This window comes from Elephantulus edwardii, unplaced genomic scaffold (genome assembly GCF_000299155.1).
Source record: "Elephantulus edwardii isolate Elephantulus edwardi_28Jun2011 unplaced genomic scaffold, EleEdw1.0 scaffold00094, whole genome shotgun sequence".
Classification (NCBI taxonomy): Eukaryota; Metazoa; Chordata; class Mammalia; order Macroscelidea; family Macroscelididae; genus Elephantulus; species Elephantulus edwardii.
The window spans coordinates 9,355,524-9,373,801 of NW_006399844.1; the positions used below are offsets into that span (position 1 = coordinate 9,355,524).

General features: G+C 45.8%; 1 protein-coding gene across 1 annotated transcript in view; it reads right to left on the reverse strand.

Annotated features, from left to right (window-relative positions):
* The window catches only part of SLC6A4 (solute carrier family 6 (neurotransmitter transporter), member 4), a 29,036-nt gene extending 13,017 nt beyond the window's left edge, over positions 1 to 16,019 (reverse strand). Inside the window, exons 1-10 of the mRNA XM_006890990.1 lie at positions 15,616 to 16,019; positions 12,964 to 13,098; positions 10,713 to 10,932; positions 9,859 to 9,997; positions 8,462 to 8,596; positions 8,049 to 8,152; positions 5,579 to 5,706; positions 3,534 to 3,646; positions 1,982 to 2,113; positions 593 to 692 (exon numbers count right to left, since the gene is read on the reverse strand). Of these exons, the coding sequence (XP_006891052.1) occupies positions 593 to 692; positions 1,982 to 2,113; positions 3,534 to 3,646; positions 5,579 to 5,706; positions 8,049 to 8,152; positions 8,462 to 8,596; positions 9,859 to 9,997; positions 10,713 to 10,932; positions 12,964 to 13,098; positions 15,616 to 15,955 (1,546 nt within the window). The 5' untranslated portion in view covers positions 15,956 to 16,019. The remainder of the gene's footprint in view (positions 1 to 592; positions 693 to 1,981; positions 2,114 to 3,533; positions 3,647 to 5,578; positions 5,707 to 8,048; positions 8,153 to 8,461; positions 8,597 to 9,858; positions 9,998 to 10,712; positions 10,933 to 12,963; positions 13,099 to 15,615) is intronic.
* Between the last annotated feature and the right edge of the window lie 2,259 nt (positions 16,020 to 18,278).

The window sequence follows — 18,278 nt, forward strand, 5'->3', positions numbered from 1 at the left end:
GACGTGAGCTATATGGAATCATGTCAAATATCTCCACTAGGTAAACATCTGAACCCAAAAGGAACAGTGTTATCTCAAGATGTTGTTAGGTGCCATCGGTCAAGTGTGACTCATATCGACCCTCTCTGAACAACAGATCTGAGTCTTGCCCTATCCCACGGAATCCTCACCATCTCTGATACGCTCCAGACCTTTGCTACAGTCATTGTGTCTATTCATCTTGTTGAGGGTTTTCTTTTCTTTCTCTGACCCTCCTCCTTTTCTAGCATGGTTAATTTGTGGAGAAAATAACCTAATTCTGAAGAAGGCTGAGATTATTTTATAGGCCTATCAGGAGGTTCTGGAAGCAGGAGCAGCATCCACTTCCGAAATGGCTTGCCTCCGGAAACTCTATGTACGAACAGTGCTCAGGCCGTTCGTTCATAGGGTGGCTATGAATCGTCTATGACTTGACGGCATCAAACAACAAACAACATCAGGAGGTTACGCCTTGTAAACAGAGCTTCCTTTTCTTTGGTGAAATCAGTCATCTATTCTGTTCACTCGGGGCTGATACAGAGAGGACGGCTGTTTACTGTAGGCAGCAGCTTACCATAGAACCAAGACACAGCGACTGCTTCAATCAGTACGACCGTGAGGACCGCAGGCCCTGTCGCATATTCCTCCAGCAGCTTCACCACGTAGGCCCCTCCCTGGAAATGAGATTGTGAAGCTGGTTAAGGGCCCCTTGAGGCACTGCCTTCTCCTGACTAGAGGTGTCTGCAGAACCTTAAAACTAGTTAATCATTAGTTGATTCTGACTCAAGGCAATTTTATGCCTGCCAGTGTAGAGCTGTGTTCCACAGGTTCAATGAGACTGATTTTGGGGAAATAGATGGCCAGGTTTCTGTTGAGGTGCTTCTAGGCAGACTTGAACTTCTAACCCTTCAGTTGGCAGTCAAGAATGTACACTTTTTGTACCATGCAGGGGCTGCAGAAGTTTCTAGAAGAAAAATGAGCAATCTCCTCACGTGGTGATTTACAGCTTGGAAACCTCAATGAGAGATCAGCTCTAAGACAAATTCTTAAGAGCATTTGAAAAAATTCCCACCATGGACCTAGTATTAGTATTCCAGAGCCTACTTCCTGAGGTGCTCAGATGGGGCTCATGTTTCATCTAAACCCAGGGAATACTTCCTTTGCACTTGTTGGCTCTTCCAACTAAGTTTCAAGTGTACAACTCCAAATGCTCTTTGAATCTATTTTCAGCTTTCTCCCAGCAATTGCAGACCTGCTGTGCCCATTATCCTCAAGATCCTGCTCTCCAAAGACTTGAAACTGCCAGGGAGTGTCGTGATACTAGATATATTGAGCATAAGGCTCATAATCTCGCCTTCTGTCTTGACTCGGGCTTCCCGTGTTCCACTCAGCGTGTTACCACCCTGAAGAAGCTCTGCAGTCACTGGGGTCAACTTGAAGATGTGTATGCATTAAGCCCGCCTTGATCAGGAGAACACAAACCTGAGGTGCCTGTGGGCACTATGCACATGGACAGCATTTGACTCAGCTATACATTTTTTTTAAAAAATTTCTTAAAAAGCTAGAGAGGTCTGATTTCCTTACCACTGCCTGGAATTGACATGGCTATAAACACAAGATGTCAGTCTTCAGATGTTCTGAGCTTTGAGACAATCCTCCCAAGAAAGCAGCTTTTAGTAGTGATAACAGAAAATTGATCCTAGGTGCTGACTAGACATTTTGTTAAGCCTCAAGTCTAGTTGGATCTGCTATAAAATGGGAAGAATCTGCAGATACTATGTATGGATCTCAGAACCAGATCGTTCCAGAAACAACTTTTCTTCTTATCCTTGGTGACAAATTTTAATGACCATGATAACTCCTCCTTTGGTCCCAAAGGTCAGTCACTGAGTGGACTGGGAGGCTTCTTATAGATCACACTGCCATGGGAAGACCCTCTCAAAAGTGAAGGAATGGTACTCACAAAAGTCAGGGTGACCAGAGATCCAAAGAAGCAAGTGGTAACCACCCCCAGCACACACCACTCCCGACGCTTGGCCCAGATGTGGGGGAACTCATCCAGCACAGCTGTGATCACCCCCTCCAAACCTGCGAACTAAGAGGAAAACACCCATGGTCATAGTGAAGGCCTTAGGTCAAGTTAGCTACTTCCCAGAAAGCACACAGTCAGGAATTAGGTCCCATATCAAGATCTCAGAGACCACTGGGTGCACGTAAAGCCAATCATGACCAGCTTTCCAGCCTCACCAACCTCCACAAGCACCAGAATTTTTACATATTTGTATTCCATCTTAAAAAACAACCCCAGGAAAGAAAATAGAGCACATGGGCAGACCTGCATTTGTAAGGTGCCCTAAAGGTCTTGGAGAGACTCCAGTCATTTTAGAAGGGCCTATTCAAGCTAAGATTCATTCAACCCAAGCCAGTGCAAGGAATTGGGTCAGATAGTAGGTGGAGCACTGAGACACAGACTGATCTGAGTGACATTTAGAGACCATCATCTGGTCTAAGGTCAGTGCACAAGAATAATAGTTCACATATGTTGTGCTGGACATTTGGCCCACTTTATCACATTAATAACATGGAGTTTATCTTTCAATAAGACTTTTCCAGCCTTTACTTGACTTTGCTATGGAATTGGCTATCTACCATTCCACAAAGGGATTGGCCCGTCTCAACAACCTACAAGAGGATTGGCTAGTCTCACCAGTAAACTGAATAGCTTTTAGCCAGAAGAATCAGAATTCTCCCCTGCCAGAGAATAGGGTAGAAACATTCTCTACCTCGGTGAAGAGCAGGCAGGAAAATATAAGACATGCTTCAAGATGGCAGCAGTATCCATAGCTGACCTGGAGAATTGATGTGAGATGGGACTTTGAGGTGAGGAAGCCAATATTGTCAGGACTGAGAAACTTGCTGGACAACAGTAGGGGGAGGACCAATATTGGCAGGACTGAGACTGAGAATAGTGGGTGGGAAGCCAATATTAGCAAGACTGAGAACTTATAAACACTGCAAGGCTCAAGGCTGAGGTGACTTTGTGCACATTTTGGGAACTGTCTTAACTGTATTCTGCTATTAATCTGAATTATAACCTTTCGACTTCCCCAATAGGGATCTGTGTGGTCTGTGAGCTATCACATCATATTTTAGAGCCATAAAACAATAAAATTGGTGTTGAGATGAGTAGAAAAAGATATGGGAATGTGGGGATATGTCTGATCTCATAGGAATTGGTTTTGTGTATTGATGCTGTTGATCGGGACAGTTTCCCTTTGTGAAGCTGATAAAGGTCAGACATGGCCATCCCCACGTGGCACTTGCTCTCTTTACTTCACTCAAATGCCCAAAGGGTGCTGAGTGCTATCACTCAGAAGTAAAGAAGGAAGCAAGGTTACGCCAGCAGTCAAGTCCACCTGGGATGGGCAAAATGGGGGAGAATGGCCAAAGCTTCCTTTTCTTTCTCCACTTCCCCTTGGTCTTCCTCTGGCCCATGTCCTTCCTCATTCACTTACCGTACTATCCAAGCCCAAGGTGATTAACATCAGGAAGAAGATGATGGCGAAGAACGTGGATGCTGGCATGTTGGCTATGGCTTCTGCATATGTGATGAAGAGGAGGCTGGGGCCTGAGATGGAGGAGAGAGAAGGGAGTTGTCACCAGGCTCTGCCCTACAGAGCCATTAGAGAGGAACCCTCAGTCTCATCAACAATTCCATTGGTGATGGACACAAACTTGAGACTAGCAGAGTTACACAAACTAATAATCATTTGTTGTTGTTGTTGTTGTTATGTGCCGTCAAGTCGCTTGCGACTCATAGCGACCCTATGTACAACAACTCTAAACTCTGCTCTGTCCTGTGCCAATCTCATTGTCTCCGACACACTCATCCCAATTGCCCCGGTTACCAAATTAACCCACCTCCCAGAGGGCCTTCCCCTCCTGTGCGTGCCCTCCACCCTCCCAAGCATGATGTCCCTCTCCTTACAACCTGACCAAAGTATGTCAGACGAAGCCTCGGAATTCTTGCCTCCAAGGAGCAGCCTGGTTTAACCCTGTCCAAGATGAATCTGTTTGTTTTCTTAGCAGTCCATGGTACCCTCAGCACTCTTCTCCAACACCAAAGCTCAAAAGCATCAACAATATCCTAATTCAGTACTCTCCTTTGGGGCTAGAGTTGATACTTCTAAAATCCCAGAGCATTTAGGCCCCTTAGTTGAGAGAAGATCCTCAATAAGAGGAGTGACTCAGTGGCTGCACTAATGGGCTCAAAGCCAGTCACAGTTATGAGGAAGGCACTGGGCTGGGCAGTGTTTCATTCTGTTGTGGCTATTCCATGAGTCAGCACTGACTGGAGGGCACATAATGATCACAACAACATCTTTCATCTCAGAAAAGCGAAGTTGGAATACTAATTTCCGGATAGTCACAAGTCCCTCTTGGTTGTGTGAGGAACATGCCCTCAACTTCTCATGGGCTCACAAAGTGCCCTCCTTCTGGGGGAAGGGGTCAGAGGACTTCTTCATGCCAAATACACATAGACTATTAGCAGGAAAGCCCTGAGACTTCCACATCTGCTGCTGTTTTATTTTTCCATGAAAATCTCATCATACACTAGACAAGCAATTGGCAGAGTCAGTTGGATCTTATTTTTCTCTAAGGAGCAGTTCTAAGGATTATGAATCATTTGCTTATTGGGCATAGGCATCTGGACTAAGGACCTAAAACCACTGTTTTTAAAGCAATTATCTAAGTCTTACTTTCTAGCCCACAAAGTGCTCATGGCCTCAATATAGCGTGCTAAGAAGTCCCCCAGGACTGTTCTGGCCTAAATTATGGAAACACTTAAATCCCCAGGGCAGAAAATTTCTCCAAAACCTCTGAAAAAGTTAATAGGGACATTTTAAATCCTTTACTCAATCCTTGAACACAAAAAACGGTTCTTAAAGTCTATTAAAATATATGATGTCTGTTTAAAGACTAAGGTGCATCTGATCCAAACCATAATGTTTTCAATTATTTGCTATGTAGCTGAAAGTTGGACAATGACAGAAGAAGACTTGATGCTTTTGAGTTGTGGTATTGAAGAAGAGTGCTGAATATCTCATGGACTGTCAAAAGAACAAACAAGTTATGTCTGGGAATAGATGCAGAGGGCTCCTTGGAGGCAAGGATAGTGAAACTTCATCTCACATACTTTGGTTATGTTTTTAGGAGAGGCCAATCCTTGGAAAAGGATATCAGGCCTGTAAAAGTGGAAAACCCTTAATGAGCCAAATTGATATAGTGACTATGTAACAGTAGCCTTGAGTATATCAGAAATGATGAGGATGGCGCACAGGATAGGGCTCAGATCCATTGTTTCTAGGATTGTTACGAATCATACTTGACTCAATGACACTTAACAACAAATGTCCCTGTTGAGTGTTCATTTAAACAATATAATAATTCTGGAGTCAGAATTTGCAAAGCTCCAGAGAGCGGCAAAGAGAAATATGGGCCAGGGCAGCTTAGAGAAATTCAGCAGGAGCAAAGGACCTAAACAGAACCCTAGTCCTACCTGCATCTTTGGCCACTTCAGACACGTCTTCGTTCCTCATCTCGGCCATATATCCAAGTACCGTGAAGATGACAAATCCTGAAACAAAGCTCGTCATGCAGTTCACCACACTGGTCACCAGGGCATCTCTGGGGGAGAAAACAGAGGTGGCTGGGAGTGTAAGGCATGTAAGTGCATCACTGAGGCTGGCCTGCCTCCGAAAGGGTGAGTGGGCTGAGTGAACAGGACCTCAGGCCTCCCCTGGCATCTTCTTCTGTTGTCAGAGCCCAGGCCTCTCAGGCAGGCTGAATCACCCCTAAAGATGGTAATAACCACAGTATATGGCATGCAGGCAATGGCTGATTAAAGCTATCTTCTAAGCTCTGACCATGTTTCAATACAGCAAAACTCATTGCTCTTGTTGTTAGCTGCTGAGTGGATTCCCATTCGTGGTGACCCCATGAACACAGAGTAGAACTACTCCATAGAGTTTTGGGGGTTGTTTGTTTGTTTTGCTCATGATCTTTGAGAAGTGGATTGCCAAGTCTGTCTTCTGAGGTGACTCTGAGTAGGTTTGAATGGTCAACATTTTGGTCAGCAGTTGAGTGTTGTATCACCCACAGTTTAGACCTCACCATATCCTGTAAGTCTTGCTCTGAAGTTTGTTGAAATTTGGACCAGGGTTGTTGGTTTCACAACTGTGACGTCCTCAGATCTAGACGTGTGTGTGAGATACATAAAACCTCAACACTTGTCAACATACTTTTTTTAACACGTACAATTTCAGAGGCAGTGATTATCTGAATCATGATGTACAACTGTCGCTCAGATCTGTGGTCAAATTTTTCATCACCATAAGCAGATCCTCAGGGATTCCTGAACAAAGAGTCTCTCCTCTCTCTTTCCTCTTGCCTCCAGCAACCACTAATAAACTTTAGTCTCCATGCGTTTGTCTATTCAGATCTAAGGTTTTGACACTGTCTAGATGGAATCACAAGACCGCCCTAGAGAAACTCTAATACTTTTAAAAGACGACAAGTCTATGTCAGGACAATGCAGGACCCTACTGTCCATGGTGCATATGAATCCCTTCAAAGAAGAAATCTTGTAATCAGCACAATTAGACTGTGGAATGTTGCCAACTGTGCTATGATTCATTAACACAAGTTTAAGTCTAGAGATGATGAATGGTATTTCAGTCACAATGGGCACAATGCCCTCTGGTCAAAAATTCTAGAGTGAGACTTTGCCATTAAAATGATAACATTTTGTGTTGGTCAAAATTGTTTCAGCATCATACTTTTTCCTAGTGATAAAGAGTTGTGTTGCTAACCCAAAGGCATGTGGCTCAAATCCACCAGCTGCTCTGTGAGAGAAAGATGGGCAGTCTCCTCCTGTGTGTTTTACAGCCGCTGAAAACTCAATGGAGGATCAGCCATGGATCGATTCTGACATGACAGCCCATACTGACAGCAACATACATAAACTAGCGGGGAGTTTCAGTGGCTTAGTCCATAGGGGATTGCACACCTAATTCAAAGGCAGGGTCTCTGGCAGTTCAATTCCACTACTGGCTCCGAAGAAGAATGATGGGTAATCATAACCTCTGAAAACCCCGCTAACTGGATGGCATTGAGTTGAGTAGACATAGGCCAGGGCACTGTGATTTTTGGTATTAAACAAATAATACATAGTTAATAGCAAATAGTTAAAGTTACTGCCATGGAGTTGGAACTGACTCATAACTGATGACAACCCAGTCCCCGAGTGTATTTTTTGGAGGTTGTAAATTGAACAGGCGAAGACTGCCCATCCTTCTCCCCAGGAGTCCCTGGTGGATTCAAACTGCCAGGGAGCTATAACCTTGGGGTTAGCAGCACAGGTTTCTATGGACCACACCCCTGGAGCTCCCTAAACACATCTGTGTACTGTCAAATTGGAACCAACTCAGAGATGACCCTCCAACGGGTTTCTGCCAGTGGAGCAGCTGGTGGATTTGAACTTTGTGCCTTTGGGATTGTAGCACAGCTTCTTTCCTAGGCACCAGAGCTCCCTTCACACCAGCTAAAGTTAAATATTTAAAGTGTGTTGTAATTTTTTGCAGCCTGCTTTTTACAATTAATTGACATAGTCCCTAGAGAGTTTGAATCCCCCAGGGGCTCCTCAGGAGAAAGATGGGCAACCTCGTCCAGTGCAATTTATAGCCTTGAAACCCAGTCAAGGGCCAGTTATGGACTGGTCCCAACTCAACAGCAATGAGTTGAGTCGAGTTGTTTGTTGTCCATACAAGGACTCTCACAAAACGGAAGTGGCATAGGCCTCTCTCAACACCTGAGAAGTGCAGGTGAGGTTACAGGCTAGGAGAGTGGTCTGGCTGAGGTCTCACCGCAGCTTGAGCTTGGCCAGGTTTAAAGTCATCAGTTCCAACTCCAGGTCAGATACTTCCTGCTCTCCCCCTTTGAAGTTTTGCCCGAGGAATCCAGGTACTCACTGGTAACAGTTGTTGTTGAACTTGTTGTAGCTGGCAAAAGCCAACAGAACTCCAAAGCCGGGACCAAGAGAAAAGAAGATCTGAGCCGCGGCGTCCACCCACACCTGAAACACAGCAGAGGCAGGGCCGTTGGGGAAAACAGTGGTGGGATAAGGTGGAGAGGGGAACTAACTCTTCTTATGCTTCCACATATGCAGAGGATCCAGCAAAAATCAGCTTTCAAGGCTCATGCCAAAGACACATCAGGTTCAAACAACTGTGATTTCTCTCCTATCACGTTTGCATTTCTGGTTTGAAGCATCAGTGGATTTGAAAGGCAAATTTCAATTGCCCCTACTGTCTGTCCCAGGCAGAGAAGTAACTTCGGTCAGCAAAATGTCAGACAGTCCTCACCATTCACCTCATTATCTTACCCCTGTCTCCAGGAGTTTCTGCCAGTTGGGTTTCAGGTAAAAGAGGACACCCCTCCAGGCTCCAGGGAGGGTGGCCCCCCTCACCAGCAGGATGGAGAGGATGATGTAAGGGAAAGTAGCTGTCACCCACACCACCTGTGAGGAGGGAGAAGGGAAGTTGGGTTATCACTGCACTCAGACGAGGCTAGGAGGAAAGTGGGTAGGTGTTGTGTCATTTCTCCTTGAAGCTCTCGATGAAAGGAAACCCTCACCCTCTTTCCCTCTATAATTTTAAGAGGCAGGTTGGTGTGGTGGAAAGATCACAGGCTTTAGAATTAGACAGGGATTTGATTCACACCTTGGCCAGTGCTCTTGTTGGGTTGTTGTCAGCTGCCTTTGCGTTGGCCCCGGGCTCACGGTGATCACATGCAAAACGGAAGAAAACACTGCCCACTCCTTTGCCATCCCCAGGATTGGCTGCAGGGAGAACCTTGGTAATCCACAGGGTTTTCACTGACTGGCTTTCTGCAGTAGATTTCCAGGCCTTTCTTCCCAGCCCATCTTAGTCTTAGAGCTCTGCTGAAGCCTGTTTAGTATTATAGTAATATTGGGGGGGGGCAGTGTACACTGACAGATGGAAGGTGGCTGGACAGGAAGTTCATAGTCCATGAACCAAACCTAGGTCTCCTACATGGAAGGTATTAATTCCACCACTGAACCACCATTGCCCTCATTTGGCCAATACTAGCTACCCCTAAGACATAGAGACTATAAAGTGGAAAAACTATCGTTAGCCAGTGTGTACGTAAAGCGTATATATGGTAGTTTTCAATAAATGACTGCAAAAATATTTTTGCCACTATGATTAATTGTGGCAACTGTTGTTGTTGTTATGTGCCACTGAGTTGGAACCAACTCACAGCTGACCCCTCAAGAGGTTTTCAGAGGCTGTACGTCACACAGGAGGAGACTGCCCATATTTCTCTTGTGAAGTAACTGATAGATTTGCAACTTCCTACCCCCTAGACCAGGGAGCTCAGGTGGTAGGAAGCTGTGCGACAATCCCGAAGGCACGCAGTTCAAGGCCACCAGCTGCTCTGCAGGAGAAGGATGAGCAAATCCCCCCTTGTGGGGTTAACTGCATCTGAAAATCCATTAGAGGGTCAGCTATGGGTTGGTTCCGACTCTACAGTACACAACAACAACACTCACTATGCCACCACAGTACCCCAACTGTGATATTGCACATGGCTTAAAGGTATTTGGGATTGGTCCATTCCCCTCGTTTTCCAAGAGATTTAGTGCAGAGATTGAGCGCCATGGAGTGTCACTGTCTCCTCTCTTTAGGTTGGGTTCTGACTGTGAGACCCTCCGGGCCCCTTGGCCGGCCTGGAGCATCAGCCAGAGCCCCCTCTCACCTTTCCAGATGTTTTGACACCTTTCCAGATGCTGAAGTAGACGACGGTGAAGATCAGCATGATGCAGAGGGCAAGCTGCCAGCTGATGCCCCCCAGGTCCTGGAGTCCCTGTGACCGGTGGAGCTGTAGAACGTGGCGTCTGGGGTGAAAGAGAGGCTCATGAGGTCTGAGCAGTGACTTGAGCATCGTTCATGATGCCTCTAAGAGGCGCTGAACTGCAAGGACCACACAGTCCCAGAAGGACTCTCGACCCACCATCACCCTTGCGAAGAGCACTGAGCCCAAAGATAGACCTCTGGGTTGACTTGCTGGGATCCAAACCCCTCTCAACAGCACAACTGGCATTTTGGTACAAGAAGATTTGTATGTGTGGGTCCTGGGGCCTCTCTGCCACTCCAAAAATAGCTATTTTCACACTGTCACCCTGCTTGAAGTTCAGCCTTGAGAGGATGATACCTCCTCCAATCGTCTGCTAAAAGGGAGAGCTCACTTATGACGTTAACACATGACACTAAACACCATCCGAAGTCAGTTAGATGCTTTGCTTCCACAACAAACAGCTCAGAAGAGGGCCCAGGAAGAAGAATGGGTTTGAAGCTGGGGAGTAATTTTGGAATATGAAGGTAAACACCAGCCTGGGTACACTGGGCAGACTGGGCATCAGAAAGGAGGGGCGAGGCACAAGAGCGTCCAGTTACAGAGCCTTCAGGCGGTTGCCGAACTCCACATCCTGCCAGAGCTCCGGCTCTGTCGCCTCCTCACTCATATTGACTCACCTCTCAGAAATCTGCCATGTCAGGGACGTGGCCCGGCCCAGACGGGTTACCGCTCACCTACACCCTCCATGCACTTACGTGTAAAACTCTTCCGCTGGGGACGTGGAGTGGAGCGTCCAGGTGACATTGTCCTCAGAGAAGTAGTTGGTGCAGTTGCCGGTGTTCCAGGGGTTCTCGCAGCTGGTCCAGGGCAGCTTGTCCGTGAAGGAGGAGATGAGGTAGTAGAGTGCCCAGGCCATGATGGTGTTGTAGTAGGAGGCGATGTAGAAAGCAATGATGCAGATGGCATAACCAATTCCTGGGAAGTGAGAGAGAGGGAAAGAGGACCCACAGGTCTAAGGGGCAGCCCAGTGTGAAGGAGCCCGAGAGGCAGAGGTGGGATTTCATAGTTAACAGCCACAGAAATGCCTCGGACTCACAGACATGTAGACAACAGAACGCAAAGCTGCCCGATCCTAACACACGTTGGTTGATATTTACTATTTCTTTCTTTTTTTTTTTTCCCCTAACAAACCAAAAGCAAATTTCTGAATTAAAGTAATATCTTTTCTAAGTGGTGGTTGTTATTTTTGAGCTCACTGTTGAAGCCACAGAGTCTCACCACTGGGCCAATTGGCAGCACCATTGCAGATGGAGAAGAGATTGAGGTTGTTAACAATTTTAGTTTTCTTGGCTCCAGAGTCAACAATCTTGGAACTAGCAGTCAAGAAAGAAAAAGTTAATTTTTCTGGGGAAAGCTGATATCAGGGACCTCTCAAAGATGATAAAGAGCAATGATACCAATATGGAGACTAAAGTACGCCAGATCCAGGCCACGGTCTTCACAATTATTTACTATACATCACAGAGCTGGACAACGACTAAATATGACAGAAGAAGAAGTGATGCCTTTGAGTTGTGGTGCTGGAGAAGAGTACTGAATGTATCATGGACTGCCAAGAGAACAGGTTTATCCTGCCTGGAGAGGGTAAAACCAGGCTGTTCCTTGGAGGCAAGGATTTTGTCACTCTGTCTCACACACTTTGGGCATGTAGCCAGGAGGGACCAGTCCTTGGACAAGGAGATCACACTTGGAAGGTTGGAGGCACAGTGCAAGAGAGGAAGATCCAGGGTGAGGTAGACTGACCCAGTAGTTAGGGCAATTGGGGCAGGTGTGTCAGAGTCAGTGAGATTGACTCAGAATAGGATAGAGTTCAGACTATTATACATAGGGTTGCTCTGAGTGTCAGGTCACTCAATGGCACAAAGCAACAACAACCAACCCAGGTTGCTCATGTCAAGTAGTATATTCTGGAATATTTTATTGTTCTGTACAGGGATTCCATTGACTAATTTTGGAAAGAGATTGCCAAGCTTGTCTTCCTAGACACTTTTAGTTTGGAAGAACCATTGAAACCTGCCCACTCTATGTGACCCTGCTGGTATTTGAAATAGTGATGACATCGTTTCCAGCACTATAGCCACATGCAAGCCACCACAGTACAGCAGACTGCCCGGTGGTGGTGGAGGTGGGGTAGGGGCACTGTTTCTCATTTCACTCCCCAAGGTCTCAGGAAGTTGAAAATGATAATCCAATACATTATTTCTGTCTATCTGCAAAGTGATGTCATTTTCAGAAAATGTGTTAGCATGTTGCCAATGTATTGAAAAGTCCATTTTACCTTTTATTTTCTTCAAAAATGTATTATTTCAATTATCATTTATTTTGGTCTCCTTTTACACACATACCTAAATGCATTATATTATTGTGACAAAACTATGTACAACAAAGCATTTGCCAAATCAACAACTTTACAGTAAAAAACTTTCTTTGGCAGCACATATACCAAAATTAGACAGGTACAGAGAAAATTAGCATGGCCCTTGCACAAGGATGACATGAAAATGCATGAAGCATTTTCTCATATTTTTATGGGAAGGACCTGGGCAAAAAGACAGGGTAATGATGGACAAGGTCCAGTAGTGATTACTTTTATAAAACATAATTCATGAGAATAATTGTATGAAACACAATGTGAATGAATAATAATAGTGTGAAACACAATATATATATGAACATTGTAAGCAAAGCAATAAAAATAAAAACAAAGCAAAACAAAAAATTCTTAGATGTGTTTCATAAGAAACTTCTTGACTAAGGAACAGATAAACCCTCTGCTACAAGAGTCTTTTTGTTTATTTATTCAAAAAGTTCATTTTGCAACAACAAAACAAACAAAAAACTTAACTACCCCAGGAACAGTGAGGCCTGAGTGATTCCAGAAGGTCCCCTGCTTCTCACATCTTCTCAGGAGGCCCCATGCAGCCATCACCCAAGCCTTTCACTCACCTTTGAATATTGGGCAGATCTTCCTCCATATTGAAATGCATCCATTTCTGTGGTACTGGCCCAGCGCAAGTTCCATGTAGAAGAGCGGGATCCCTCCAAAAATGGCCATGATGGTGTAGGGAAGGAGGAACGCCCCTGAGAAAGGGGAGAGACGGGAGATAAATCCATTCCCTGCCCACATCCAGCCCAGAAAACCCAACCAATCGGACACGTGGCCCAGGGGGACTTCGAGAAGCCTCTGATGGCTCAGCAGCTCTGTGCCAAGTAACTTCCCACTTTCCTGTCCTTGTCCTGGTGCTTAGTGGACAGAGCAACATGGCTGAAGAGAGGTTCTGAACAGCTTGTGGGAGAGAGCTGTGCTTGGGAGTCAAGAGGCTTGGCACTACCAGTTAAGCTTCTAACTCCCTGGGACCACCCCATCCCTCAGAGTTTCAATTTTCTTCCTTATTAAAGGGCCAAATTGAGGAGCACTACAGCCGTGAAACCCAGCCATATACCATAATCCACGGGGAGTTTAAAAACAAGCATGTACACACATTCCTAGGTCCATCCCACGTGTCCTGAAGCAGAATCTCCAAGGCCAGGCATGACATAAACTTTGTCTTCAAGCTCCCCAGTGATTCTCATATAACAGACCAGTGCTAGAGAGAGCTACGTTGGCCTAGTGGACAGAAAGTTATGCTACCAAGCCCAAGGTGGGTGATTTCAATCTGCTGCACTCAGACCTGGTTTAAATTGTTTTTTGTCAAACATTCTTCTGTGTAGTATATCACTGGTCTGTGCATTGCTGTACAGAGGTAACTCGTGGATGCTGTGATGCTGAACACTGTGACACTGATGTGCCAAATGTGATAATGGCTGCCCATGGTGGACAGAGTTTGGTGAAGCTTCCCAATTAAAACAAGCTTGGAAGCAGGAGTGGCATCCACTTCTGAAATGGCTTGCCTCCGGAAACTCTATGAACAGTGCTCATGTCTTTCATTCATAGGGTCACTATGAGTCAGTCATCTATGACTCAACAGCACTTAACAACAACAACAACAACTAACAACCAGTGATTCTCACACAACAGACCAGTGTTAGGGACCCTTAGACCCGTTAACTGGGAAGTCCCTGCCAGCTGCATCATTTTGGTCTCTGAACCAGCGTCTTTGCATGTCTCTATTATCCAGGTGCCAGACCCTTGGCTAGCAGCATTGGGCTCTTCCTGTCATTTCACTGAGCTAAAAAATTTTCTCTCATGAGACACTTTCACAGGTATGTCTTTGAAAAACAGACTAAGTTTTCATAACATGACCATGCTTCATCACTGGTCACGCTGGCGTCCCCTAGACCTTGCAAGACTGCACGTTTTGAGGCTGAATATGTCATTTTAGCCCTGTCAGTGAATCAGCTGTGAATTTGTCATTTTAGCCCTGTGGGTGGATCAGCTCTAATTCTCTCAGATAACATTCCATCTCATAAAATGCTTTGAACCCAGGAATTCAAAAGTCAGGGCACCTCAGAAAAGCCTCACCTAACTTTTAACCACACTGGGTGAATCCGGCTTGAGAAGTAAACAGAGTTGCCATTTTGGTGATGACCTAGGGATAAAAGGCTTTTAAGAGACTTCATCAGGGCCCCAGCCCCTTCAAATAATGCTCAGGCTAAAGGTGAGTCTCCCAGGATGCTGATAAGGTGCCTATGACTTTCTCTCCTCCACACCAGGGAGCTCTGGGCTCCTGGGACCCTCTGGAATTGCCTTTGCAGCTGCAGGAACAGAAGTGTTTAAAGTGACACTGATGACTCAGATCTCTTGTTGGGTCATGGAAGACATGAGGGTGACACAAATGAATTAGCTCCCCAACCTCACTGAAGCTTTCCTTTCAAATCGATTGCTAGAGTTCCTATCAAAATAAACATTGACAGATTGGACTCTCTTTTCTTGTCCTTATCGTGCACTGATAGCAAGTCCAGGGTCCACACAGGGGTTCCTGTGGATCACCTCTCGCCCTGCACTGCCACACACAGCCATGCCTACTGTGCTGTGAGTCTGAGGATCTGCAAAGGAATGCCCTTAAATATGTTGAGGGGTATCAGAAAGAACAGTAGCTGGTCTCCAGACTGGAAAACTTCAAGTCTCCCACCGATGTTTGAGGCATCTCCTGATATGGTTTGGGGTTAGTGTTATTTTCACATTGTGACTAAATTTAGCTTTAGATTTAGCCCACTCTGGTAACCTAAGACTCTAGACTGATGGTAACCCGCTCTGACCCCATACAGGTCCAGCAACAGGGTCGGGGACACTGAAGCCAGCTCTTAACCATTCCTTGTGCAGATCTAACCCTTCCAGATCCCTCAGAGCAGGATGTGCCACCTGAAACGAGGACCTTAGCTTGGCACAAACAGTCCTCCTCCTGGTGTGAAGCACCCACAGTGATGGGAACCTGGTGAGGTCAAATTTGGGAGAGCTTTGGTCCAATTTTACAACCCAAAGATCCTTTGATACACTGATCTAAGATTTTGTCTTTAAGCATAGCTTGGAAACTCTAAGCAATCATGCAGTTTCACAAGACAGTAAAGACCTGGTTTATCCTTTGGCTTCCCAAGGGGATCCACAGCCCACTCCAGGGCCCCCCCCACCCGCCCCGCTCTGCAGTCCAGGGTACTGACCTCCTCCGTTCTGGTAGCATATGTAGGGAAAGCGCCAGACATTGCCCAGGTCCACAGCGTAGCCAATGACAGAGAGGAGGAAATCCACTTTCTTGCCCCAGGTCTCCCGTTCCCCTTGATGAACCTCTGTGGCTAAGGTTGTGGTAGCTGCTGGGGCGCAGTGCTGGGTGTCATCTCCTGCGGGGCTCGGAACTGCTGAGTACCCGTTGGAGATCTGGCTGGGCTCAGCTTTCTGGCCCGAGGCAGGGACCCCTTTCTGTAGGACTCCATTGCCTTGACAGTCTTCTCTATCCTCACCCGCGGATGGCTCCTTCGGAGAGTTTAAGGGCATGGTCTCCATCCTGCGGGTTAGTTGAGGATACCGGTGCCCATCTGCCAAAGGCCTGACTTCGGTTGTTGGTCCTGGGATTCCTCAGCGCTTTATAGAGATGGGATGGAGAGCTCTGATGGAAAGGCATGCAGAGAAAGAAACATAAAATTAGACTTTTACTTGCTGCTAGTATTAAACAATATCAGCGAGTAGAATCATATATGCATTATATAGGAAGACATCCTGACACAGGATTATCAACACAATCATGAGAATTTTTCCATGTTTATATATAAAAAAATCACACCTAAACTTATCGCCATCAAGTTGATTCTGACCTGGGGTGACCCGAGTCATTGCAGAGCAGAACTGCTGAGGTGGGAGGTGTCTTCTTGGTTCTAATTGTTATGGACACAGATTCTCAGGCCTTTTTCTGTGATACCACAGGACAGGCTTCAAACCCAACCTTTAGTTTAGTGTAAATCTTTTGGGTCATCTTCTACAGTATCAAATCACAATCAAGTAGTTTGTAAAATAAAAAAGAAGGCATGGCCAATGACAAATGGCAAATCACCAAGGTTTTGCTCAGGCTCAGGAGCTCTGGTGGCTCACTGGTAAGGAGGTGTGCTGCCAACCCAAAGGCGGGCGGTTCAAATCTTCCAGCAACTCTGTGGGAGAAAGACAATCTCCTTGCGTGTGATTTAAAACCTCTGAAAACCTGCTGGAGGGTCAGCTATGAGTCTGCTCCAACTTGAAGACATAAAAACAACATATTTAAGAGCAAAGCATGTATTCATTTCAAGGCTTGGAAATTTCACCCTCTAGTCCCAGTAACTAAGAAGATTTTAAGAGAAGGACTTACTTCAACCAAGCTTCCTAGAGCGCCTACTTGGTTCTGGATACTGTGTTTAAAAAAAAATTAAAAAAATCTCAAACTCATTGCTGTCAAGTCAGAACTGACTCATAGCTGACCCTCCAGCAGGTTTTCAGAGCCTATAAATTGCACCTTTCACCCATGGAGGAGCTAGTGGATTCAAACCACTTGCCTTTTGGTTAGCAGTGCAATTTCCTATCCACTAGGCTACTAAGCACTGTGCTAAAGTCTGAGAAGACGGTAACAACAGCAAAAAGAAGCCATTTCTGCCTGTAAGGATAGTCTTCTCCACTATTTAAGCCGAACACTCAAAGTAACATGTCATATAAGCTCTTGGTATGATTTAAAGAGCAAAGAGGAGAGAGGGGACAGGCAGCCCAGCTCCTTAGCAGGGACTTTTTCCACGTTTCCCTGAGCTCAGGTCTTGGAAACCTTCAGATTTGAGCTGCCTGCAGTGGAAGCTCCGCCCCCCTTGACTGCACTTTGCCTTTCTGCTCTTCCATTTGCCTCTGAAAGTCCCAGTGGGCCTTAAACGGGACTGCTGCTCACCATTCATTCTTCTTAAGGCTCCCCAGCAGCTCCTGTGGCTAATCCACTTGTTCTGTAATGGGCAGGGCAGGCAGGTCACCTCTCCAACAGGTCCAGAGAGGCAGGAGAACATGCGTGGGGGTTACTGATGCTGGCATGGCTGGTGTCTCCGTCACCTCGAGGGGAAGGCAGGGCAGGGCTTGGGCTTGGGCCCCAGCGCCTTCCTATCACTCCTTGAACTGTAGGGAAGTCAGCTCCCCTTGTTCTGGTCTGTATTGAGGGCTGAGATATCAAACAAGAGGTAGAAATCTGAGCCCTTTTGGACTTTACACCTGTTATAAAGTTGTATGAGCTCAGACCTTCCATCAAATGTTGTTTCTCTGGGGCCTGAATTTTTAATCTCTTCAAACAGTTTGCGAATTAAAACATGTTCCTGCTTAGAAGAAAAAGATGTGTAGGATGGACTCTTGTTGGCTTAGGATGGATACGAACTATCAAATTCAGCAGGAGGAGGGTGCCTAGTGGATTACTAATAAAAAAGAAACTGGTTAAAAAAATCACAAGTAGATTTCCTCCATCTATCTGGGAGCTCTCGGTGACTCGAGCATAATCCTCCACACAGAAAGGTGAAGATAAAAATGGAGTGAGTGGAATGTTAGAATATGAGGAGTAGATCCCCCGGAGGACTCTGTGCAGAAATATTGGTCAAGATTAGACATGGGCACTAGGGATGGAGGTAATTAGGGTTTTGTGCTCTTTGAATTTCCCCCATCTCACCCCACACCCCCTAAGATGGAAAATAATTTTTTTCAAAAAAATTGACTGTTGTAAAAAATACCTACAGTAAAAAAGAAAAATCCCGTGTGTGTGTGTGTGTGTGTGTGTGTGTGTGTGTGTGTGGCAGGTGGGTGGGAGGGCCAGGTGTCCTGAGTGATACCCTATTCAGCAGCT